Genomic DNA, 10734 nt, shown 5'->3' on the forward strand with positions numbered 1-10734 from the left:
TAAAGACCAAATCCAGGTTCTACTATAGTGCCTTATAATAGCAAGAGATAAAATAGCAATGGATATTTACACGGAATTCAAAGGTATTCAGGCTGGAAGTTGTAATTTTGTTACTTACTGATTCTATCTCTGTGTATAAAACATGTTTAGAAAAAAAGTTATTTCAATATTGTGATGCTTATTTCAGTATGCACTAATCAGCACATCTGTATATGCCAAATCCTGCATATTTTAAACTTTTTCTTTTATAGTGCACATACAGTTAATTCAAAGTAAATAATTTTGGCATTACAGAAAAACGGTGTCATTTTGTCTTATGAAGTTGCTGTGTTTCTTGTCCTGTTTTCAACTGGAACACAGCTATTAAAATGCAAAAGGCCATTTAATTACTCCCCTATACTCAACTAGCAGCAGGCACCACGTTTTCTGAGTTTCTTTCAGTGTAATGAAGGGTTTTGCACATGGAGTTTGTGTTTGGGCAGGTTCAGGTGAGCAGCTGAGCATCTTCCCAGCCCTCCTGCACATTACAAATGCAGAGGGCACTTCACAACTCAAACCCTAAATATCTGTCACCACATTTTGATCCTTATAAACCCCCCAATCCCCTGTACTCCTTACTCATAGCTGGCAAGGTTTCTCAAAAGGTGTCTGTACCCTTCCCCTGCTCCCCCATTTCTAAGCAATGAACACAAAATGCAGCATTTTGTCAATATAGCTCAAAATTATTCCACTCCTATGCAAAAAGGAAAAAGAAAGTTGAATTTTAAAAGGTCTGTATCCCAAATTCCATCAGGATTCTATTTCATCTTGGGTTAATCTGGTTCTGTTCCTACTTTTCAATTCAGCTCTTCACACTGACCCACACCACCCTTTGAGACATTTTGCCCTTTATAAGTGAGCATTAATTACTACACTCGTGTTAGGAGACTCAGGAGGGAGAAAAACCTGACCAGCAAAGCTGTGTTTGAAATAAGAGCTTGACAAATATCATCATCATTTGGTCACAACATTAAGAACAAGCTACTCATTAGGAGCTGGAGTGACTACCTGCTCTGCCAGAAGGAGCTGCCTCACATGCTGCCTGCACCAAGCTGTGCTCCCAGCTGGGCTCAACATTTAAATCATTCTGGGCTGATGTGCTCAGAGAAAGGCTGCAAAACTTCCAATATTTTACAGTCCTAATAAGGTTAACCATCAACATACATTAAAAAGCCCTTTTCAGGTTCAATAGCTGTGTCAGGATGGCAAGTGCACAAGTCTAGCAATGCACTGTCAAATAAATGAGTCTATTAGGAATGATGGAATCAGTCCCTGGTTTCAAAATTCAGATAATAAAATGTGCTTTTTTTGGTTCAGATACCAACCTTGGAGAAGTCCCTATGACTAAGCTTGCTCTAGAATCAGCAGAATTCAGCCTTACTACAACAAAATGCAGTATCGTGTTATAATAAACAGTGTCATGAGGTGAAATGAATGTGAGCAGAGAGCTCCATGGACAGATTCTTCTCCATGTGTGGAAAAAGGTGGCAGTGATACATCCATAGGAATAAACCACCTACATCAGGAAAACACTTGGACTTTTGATCTTTGAACAAATGGGCAGCCAGGCCTAAGATCATGTTTTAATCCTAATTTTAACCCTAATTTAATCCCAACACTTGGCTGTATTTGGTAGAAATCCATTCACAAAGACTCACCTTTCTATAAAGACTGAGGTGACTTCAAGGAACTGTTCAAATCAAACTCAGTGAGTCTTGCACAAGCCTTGTTTGGTAAGGGTAATTATTTCTTAGGAAGCTATTGCAAAGGATGTAGTCAAAAGTATTTCTCTGTATGTGTAAGTCAGAGCTGGTTAGACTCAGACTATCCAGAGCCAAAATATGCAACCCACATATTAAAGAAGAAAATCATAAGCAGTAACACTTCCTATTTGCTTTCACATTATTTGTATTGGAAAATATGCAGAATGCAAAAGTAGATTTGGAGAATTCCCATCTGCCAGTTTTCTGGTGCCCAAGACACTTAAAAAAAAAAGACTTAACACAAATAATTAACTTCATGACTGAAAAGAGGAACTTCAACTGCTCTCAGAGTCAGATTGAAGTCTTACAGTGTGGAGAGCATCACACATTTTGCAGCTCAGACTGAGCCCATAACACAAGGCTCTTCTGTGACCAGTGACCACACTAAAATTGGGGAGAGCTGTTCTTATCCAGGTGGAAACATTACCTTCACATAACAGCTGGGAGAGTACTAAAGACAGGAGGCTTTAAAAACAACCACAGAAAAGGGGTTATGTTATCAGGGCTGATGGAAGCACATCTCAGCCAACAGGATCCATCCAAGCAGCTGCCATGGGATTCAGAGCAATCCTGTGCCTTTGCTGCTCACGTGCCTTGCAAAGGCACAAGAAGTGCTCATGACATCATCTACTATATTTCTTACATCGGATGAACAGCCTGAGGAATTAATAAATAGAAGAAGGAAGGGTGCAAAAGGTGTAAGAACAACTATGGAATTATAAGGTATAACAGAACACTCCAGACATTCACAATGTCTGTGCTGCCTGCCTCCACCAACAGTTTAAATTTGGTTTTGAGTCATGTCCACAATCTCAATATCCTTCAACCACAGTGACAGAGTTTAGATCCCTCATGTCAGAAAACCCCTTATGCTCTTCCTAACTCTTCATCATTCCTTAAACCATCGGCATCCAAATTTTTAAACATTAAAGAGAATGTCTCTGCCCATCTTATATTCTTCCACAGGACAGACCACAGAAAGAAATGAAGTGTGAAGAGAACTGGAATTTATCGATTTCCAACTTAGAAGTATCTGAACCATAAACCAACATATACATAGAAACATATATATATTTTCACACTGAATGATTAACATTTTGCAAATGCTTATCAGTCTTCACTTGCTAAAATGAATTTTCAACCAGTCTGCAGTTTTGACTTTTTTTTGGTTTGCATGTTACTTCACCATAAAGGCACAGAAAACCCTGTCTTGGGGTATTTACCACAAAAACTCACAGTAAAGTAAGTCCATAATTAATGGTCACAGCCAAAAATCCCATGTAGATGGAAGCTGCTCCATATACTCAGAACAGAACCAGAGAAGAGACCTGATATTATCTCCAAGTGCAGCTAATAGACAGAGTTCCCCGGGGCCTTCCAGGGCAGTGCGTTTAATTGCCTTGGAGAAAAAGAACTGTTCCTTCCAACTGTGCCACAGGCTGGGGGCCCAGGCGGGTGCCAAGGCTTCGGGCAGCTCAGAGCAGATGAGAGGCCCCAGGTTTGTGCCACCTCTGCCCAGTTACTCTGGGAGGACACAAACCAGACATCAATAAAAAGGTTCTGCTGATGCTTCACCCACGGCTGCTTCCACGTGGGCAAAGGGCTGGGCTCTCTCCCAGATACCAGAACTGTTCCAGAGGAAATGTTTCACTGCCATAAACCTTCCAGGAAGGACCAGGGCAGGCCCAGATTCACCCCCAGCCATGTCGTGGAAGTCACACATTCCCAGGCAGCACTGCCATTCTGGGTCCTCCTTCTCCCAGGCCAGCCAGGAATGCTTTCTGAATTGATCAATATTCCCTCCTCTCCTCATTATCTGACAATGCCTTCACCTCTGCCCCTGTACTCAACAGCTGCCCACACAACAAGAAGGTAACATTCATTCTCCCTCAGAAAACAAACAAGTCACTGACACAGTGTTTTGTGTGGCAACCAAACCAAACTTTTCACAGGGAGGGCTTCAAAGTGTTATTAAAGGCACAATGTCGAGCTGCTGATGAAGAGCCTTCCTTTGGTTCACGGGAAAAAAGAGAAAAAAAGTGCAGCAGTAGTTCAGTAAAAGTTTTGAACAAGAGGAAAGCCCTAGATAGCTGTCTTCAGATTCTTCACCAGGGCAAACAGTGCTTCAAGGACAAGTAGAAAAGTAGCAGCTATTTGAGGCAACTTCATTATAAAATCATTTTTAATAAGCAATCTGAACAAAGAGAGGGAGTGCTCTTGCAGAGAAGCCCCCAAGGGATCTTAAGGCTGCCCAGTAAAGTTATTAGGAGGTTACACACAGGGGACCAAACAGCTATTTTATTGGCCTCGGGGGACAGGGTTTAGTTTTCACCTGTTCTCTTTAGGCCTTGGTACTAACAGCAGATCCCGTTAACCATCAGCTTCCTGAAGGCTCCTGTTTTGTGAGGGAAAAGCATCGTTTACTTACTGTAGCAGACACATGAAACACAAGGGGAAGTCAACAGCACAATGTATAATAGGTAAGCGATTATAAATCAGATCAGAAAAAAATCATAGTGGTTTTCCCTTTAATACAATTAAGCAAAGTACCTAGAAAATGTTGAGAAATCTTTAGCAGTGACTATAAATGTAATATGGAAGGAAAATGAAATCAGAGAAAAGGAGAAATCTAGGTCTTGGGTTCCATTAAGCTGCAAACCTTAATATGCTTGTAGAACTTTGGTGAGCAGGAGTTCTGGGATATCTGGACATCTGAGCAGCTGAAGAGCTGTCTTCTGCCCCAAAGATGCCTCCTCATTTTTAACAAGGGATGTGCCCTTCTTGGCACCTGCCTAGAGTCAAAAACTTGAATTTAGCCCAGAGTTACTGTGCTCTTACCAAAGTTCCCTGAGTCAGGATATACCTCTAGACAAACACAACAAGGTGAGTGTAGGGATAGTCCCAGAGCTTGGTGTGGGATCTCAGATAGCAGAAGGGATGAGTTTACTTCCACCTTTGCCACCAAAGCTGCCGGTTCTTCGTGCAAATGGTTTTATTTAGTGTTAAAAATTATGAACACGCAGTTCCCACTTTCCAGCTCATGTCATTAAAATCAGTGCCTAGTTTTGGAAACATTTCTTGTCTGCCAGAAATTAACTGAAAGGATAATTTTAGTGTAAGCAAGGAACATTTCATCCAAAGTTCAGGAATTCATACGGAGGTGACTACTGACATAACCGTTTAGGAAAAATTATTCTAGACTAACTATCTTGGTAAATTACAAAAAGCAGAGAAATTCCCAAGTCTCAAATAAAGGGCAAATATCTTAGAGTTACAAAGGAATCTTAGTCTACAGAGGGTTTTGATATGAGCATTTTCTGTTAAATCTGGATATACCTTGGGTTATGAAAATATAAAACGTACTGTGCTGAACATGATACCCAAGTACAAGCATTTGCATTACAAGCAAAGAGAGATAATAAAAGATGAACAAAATTAGTCCACAGGTCACTAATGGTGACCCTCTTGCTGTTGTACTACCACAATACAACCTACAAAGCACAATCAACAGACACTTTTGTGCCACTGTCCTGGGTTACAAGGCAGGGACACAGAATAAAGAATTAAGTAAATGTCAAAGTCTGTGGCAGTTCAGAGAGAAGGTACCAAGGAGGGGTAACATGCTGGAATGGGACAGTCCACACAAACCTGTCCAGGAACTGAAAACCTATAGCTGAGCTGGCCTTGTTCTACCTTGGGAAGCAACGCAAAGTATTCTATAAATATGTGTTTGAGATGAAGCTGAACTTCTAAAGGCTCAGCTGAGCAGACTGCCATGATCTGAGCAGGAGGTGCACACTTTGGACACCATTTTGCTGTAGTCTTTAATGTCTGTCTCTCTTGAGCCAGAGATTTAGGAAAGAACAGTGGCAAAGTATCACAACTAAAAAGTTCCATTACCAACAATGGAAATCCTTATAATAAAGGCACGAGAGAACAGACTGGGTTGGTAGGTCTTAATCTTACATTTCCCTGAGGGGTGAGCTGGTCCAGGTATAGAAACTGAAGTTCTCATCATGACTGCCCAAAGAAACATGCCCTGTCTCTCCAAATGGTGATAATTCAGGGTCAGTGCATGGAGCAGTTGTCACTTTGGGACTCAGCCCAGGGTCACTGTCCACACTATCACTGGAAAGTTAAACCCAAGGAGCAGCCCCGAGCTTAAACAGCACCTGGTTGTTCTGGTGCAGGTGAGAGCAGCCCCTCAGGTCCCCACCTCTGCACTGACAGGTGGGTGTCACCAGGAACTGGGGCTCCCGAGTCTTTTCTGCTGTGGAACAATGTTCCAAAGGATGGCAGGAGCTCCTTGATGTGAATGGAAGGCTTGTAAAATCTGTGCATTTTTTCCCATCTTACAAATGCCAGGTAAGCAAGTTAATGTCCCTGGACCTCCATGCAGATATGAGCTCCAGCTGTGCAATCAAACTCCTCTGAAGCTCCTAACTGTGCTCTTCACAATTCAAACAGAGAGAAAGGAGGTTCCACGACATCGTGGAGTCATTACAACATTCACCCTCTGGATACATCTGCAGGAAACCAGCCCTTACTTTGACAGGCAGCCAAGTCAAACTCAATTTAGAAAGTCAGTGCCCAGGATATAAAAATGATCTGAAGAAAAATAAGGTGAATGACTTGATAGTTGTGAGTCACAAGTGGTCTGGTGGAGACCATGAAACTAATTGTATGAAGTATGGCAAGATTAAAGATGTCAGAAACTAAACACTACACATCTCAGGACTGAGCCTAAACCCAAGTCAGTAAATAATAAATGCAGGTCCTTTGCAGCCTTTTGTTTCACAGGATTTCAGATCATTATCATCACTGACACTGTGGTGCCTCTCTGAATTTGCAAAAGGCTGAAGTTGTGCATCAAAGTCGCCGTTCACTTGGAGCACTTTTCTATTCAGAGCATGAAACACGGGAGGAAGAGGGTTCTATTACAAATATTAGTGCAAATTAAATGATCAGAGAAGAATCTAAAAGTCAGTCATATCTTCTCTTGAGTCAAAAAAAGAACTGAAAGACCAGAAGTCCCACTTTGAATGGAAGCTGAGCCAGGACTTGTCCTCTACCATCTGACAGTTAAGAGCACATCTTACCTAAAGTGAAGGTTACCCTAACAAATAGCCATGTGAGCCCCAGAGAATAATGCTGCAAACAGACAGAAGGCATGAATTTTAACTTCAAAAGCCTGTTTAATCTTAAACTTTAACTAAGGAAAGACCTGCATTTTGGGGTGGATAACATTTATCCCCTCAGAGCTGCTTGGCAGAGTATCAGGCTCCTTGTTCAAAAGTGGCAGGTTTTGTGATGTTTAGACTCTGACAAAGACAGAATGTGGAGAAGCAGCCAATGAAATAGAATTAGTTGTAGCAAGAAGGATAAAAATCTCTCAGGTTTTATTGAGATAGCTGCATTATGGAAGAGCTGCATTTCTTCAGCACTGTATGTGTGCAGATACTGAACTGCTGTTGGATTCAGAAAGGGCCTGAGCACCTGTGAGCAGCACAGGAGTTCCATTTCAGGACACTTGTCACAGTCTAATGCTGAGAAGGGGCTAAAACATATCCCAAAACTCAAACAATAAACCCAGGAACAACTCAGTTGTGGAGACAGGTCACCCCCAATTTCAAAACCTGCGAAATTAAAATCGCTGTTAGTTGAAGTCTGAAAGGGATTAATGTTTGAAACTCGCCATGTATCAAACTTTCTGGCATTTATATGAAAAAATATTTTTCTCCACTGATTTTTTTTGACTTCTCCACTCATTTTCTCCACTCCATTTCTTCCTCCCTAATTAAATCAAAAGGTCATTAGAAATAAGTGGCAGTTTACAGTCAGTCAACACCCTCATATGCCACACATCATAAATTTGGAATAAGACAACTCCATCCATATTTCTAAACATCAGTGCAGGCAATGTATATACACTACATAAAGAGTTCGCAAGAATGCTTTTTGAAATTTTTTTGCACAAATCCTACTCTATGTAACAATTTGGCCAAGTTAAATATACAGATACAAGGTGATAGGCAAACTCTAGATTGTCTTGATACACAGACTCTCTTTCCCAGTCATTTGTAGTTGTTAACAACTGAGATTTTAATTGTAATTTTTGCATTTAGGTGCTTATATAATTTCGTTTTCCTGAATCATTCCAAAACTCTGAATTTTATTTCCTATTCCTTCTCTTCAATAATAATAAAAAAAATCTATGCAACAATGGAAAAACATGTTTATTGTGCACGATGCTGAAGTGCCAAATATGCACAATTTACATTAATTCCTGCTCTGTGAGAATTTGTCATAACAGGAATGAATTCTAAAAGGACCTTAACCAAAACTGAATGAAACCTCATACATATTTGCCTGCAAACGTAGCTTGCATTTTCATCACGCCAATAACAGCATATTGCTCCTTCTATTTTAATCCCTTCTTAATGGGCAAGCTTATCTTCCCATTATTCAGGCAACTTTTCTGTTCATGCTTCAGCAGTCTCATGACAACTGATTAACAAATCAGGGAATTACTCCTTGACAGCTCCCTTAGAAAAGCACAGGGTTCTCAACACCAAAGACACTGGTTCCTAATTTCTGCCTGCCCTGGAAGGTGTGTGGTGAGGAGTCAATGAATACATCTTTTCTTCATCAGAGGCCTGAAACAATTTCAGCTGAGACACACAGCACCACCACAGCCCATCAGCACCACCACAGCCCATCAGCCTGGCGTGGCTTCAGATGTATTTCCTACACTCTTTAGGGCTGTGCTTGCTCTTTAACCTTCCCTCCAAAGGGATCAGTGCTGGAACTGGAGCTGGGACTCCTGCAGCAGGTCAGTCCTGGCACTGCTGTGCACAGAGCAGGGTGTTTGCAGGTGATTTCCCGGGGGAATGGCACAAACCACCATGCACAGCATCAGCCTTCAACAGGAGGGGTCCAGGACCAGGCTGGCACAAACTGCTCCCCAGCTCTGGAGAGGGGGCTGCTCCAGGCCAGGGCTGAGCTCAGGGCCAGGCTGTGCAAGGGAGCTGTGTGTGCAGGGCCTGGCTTGTGGGTAACAGAGCACTTCAGTCCCCAGTCCCAGGAGCTCAAATATTCACCAAAAACACAAGGAAGGGTCAAACTCCACCCCCAGACTCCTGGCTGTAGCTCCCACTAAGTGCAATGGAAACCATACATGCCTTCAGCCAAAGGGGATCTGACTCTAAGAACACTTTAAGCAGCAAACCCACCTAAGCAGAGCAGGACCATCATGATCTAAAAGTTTAGAGTTTGCTTCAATACTCACACAAATCAAATTTCTCATTTGAAGTTCTTAAATCAATTTTGTAACTCTGTGCAGTGAGAATTCATAATCTCAAGTCAGATTTTTCATTACATGAGTATTACAAGACCAGGAATGAAATAAGAATAAAAACCATGTAAGATACTTAAACCACCACTTTAACCCTGGAAGCTGCAATGAACATACTTCAAATGCATGATCCTGTTAAAATACATGTATATTTGTAAATTTTGTGCAGCCTACCACCTGTTTTGTTAGGGGGCTTCCATGAATTAATAGCCTCAGTTTTGCCTACTCTTGTTTCAGTTTCAAGTACAGTTCTTGCACTACCAGATTTCCAAACCTCCACAGCATCCAAAGCATCTCAATGTATGTCCAGCTACAAATCGTAACATTTTCTTGGAATTGTGCTTTTAACTCACTGCAGGGTAGATGAGAGTTGATCCCCAGTAATGATGTCTTTGAAGAAGATTTGGAATAAATGTATATGTAAGTAAATGCCCACATCCACAGACATTTCCAAGGTTGCCACTTCTGAGGACTGTTTGTTTATAAGGTTGAGAGCAAAACAAAAACCTCCTCGTTTTCATCCAGTTCCTTCAGCACAAGCACTGAATGATTTATCTTACAGACTCATGCACAGGAAGGGACAGAAGGCTTTCAGTTCAATAATGTATTTTAGCTTGAATCATACTGCATATATATCAGACATAAAAACATAACCATTCTCATCTGTATTTTCTGGATATGTTAATTATCAGTTGTAAGGTTGATTCCAGAGCCAGGAATTCTGCTTTTCCTCACAACTTTCTTTTTCTGCCCTCTGACTTCACACACGTGCCAATAAGACACACACACACACGCTGTATATCCGACAACGGTTTGGCTGAGGACTGAAACCACTCTAAGGCAGAAAACCCACCAGCATTTTTAAAATGGAGCCTTCTCAGACTAGCCCAACACCTGCTAGTCTGAGCATCACAGCACAGCCCAACAAACTCCATTCCTAAGAGAAGGCCAAATCAAAAGATATTACTTACATGTATGAGTCTTCTTTGTTACAGAAATACCTGTAGGGAAGAAACGACACCAACGTTAGCAAAGCCACCACTGAATAAATTCTTCTGACATGTATTTCATCATTAATCTATTTTATCAGACACACAGCAGCCACTCTAAAAGAGGAATGAAAATTGCCATGATTTGTGCATTGAAGGTGGAAGGATCTCCCCTCTCTGAGTGCAGACTTTCATGGTATATTTTCTCCTTATATCTCACCTATAAAGGTTTCAACACGTATTGCTTCAGTAGATACCCATCTCCACTGCCTGTGCTGCTGCTTTACAACTGAAGCTGATGCACCAAGAAGATAGCAGCAGCACTATATGGAAGCCCCCTTTTATTTTCCATGGTTAAGGATTTTCCCACACTCATATTAGCTGGTGCACATTAAACCACCCAGACAGAACGGATTTGAGCGGCGCAACAATTCGTGTTATTAAGTTGGAGTAGTTCCTTGATGGCAAGCTGTAGCTTATGCTCATTAAAACCAAATGAACAGCTCTCTCAACGTGAGTATTACTGCCATAATTCCAAGCCAGATGCAAGTATCTCCGAGCTGTTAAATACATAATTTCTGCAGTAATA

At 41.4% G+C, this 10734-nt stretch overlaps 1 protein-coding gene across 3 annotated transcripts in view; it reads right to left on the minus strand.

Moving 5' to 3' along the window:
* The window catches only part of RORA (RAR related orphan receptor A), a 358739-nt gene that overhangs the window by 105682 nt on the left and 242323 nt on the right, over nt 1-10734 (minus strand). For all 3 annotated transcript variants that reach the window (XM_027704417.1, XM_027704416.1, XM_027704412.1), the window contains exon 2: nt 10128-10157. In XM_027704417.1, the coding sequence (XP_027560218.1) occupies nt 10128-10157 (30 nt within the window). The remainder of the gene's footprint in view (nt 1-10127; nt 10158-10734) is intronic.

The sequence above is a fragment of the Neopelma chrysocephalum genome, unplaced genomic scaffold, assembly GCF_003984885.1.
Source record: "Neopelma chrysocephalum unplaced genomic scaffold, ASM398488v2 Primary Assembly neopelma1_274, whole genome shotgun sequence".
Classification (NCBI taxonomy): domain Eukaryota; kingdom Metazoa; phylum Chordata; class Aves; order Passeriformes; family Pipridae; genus Neopelma; species Neopelma chrysocephalum.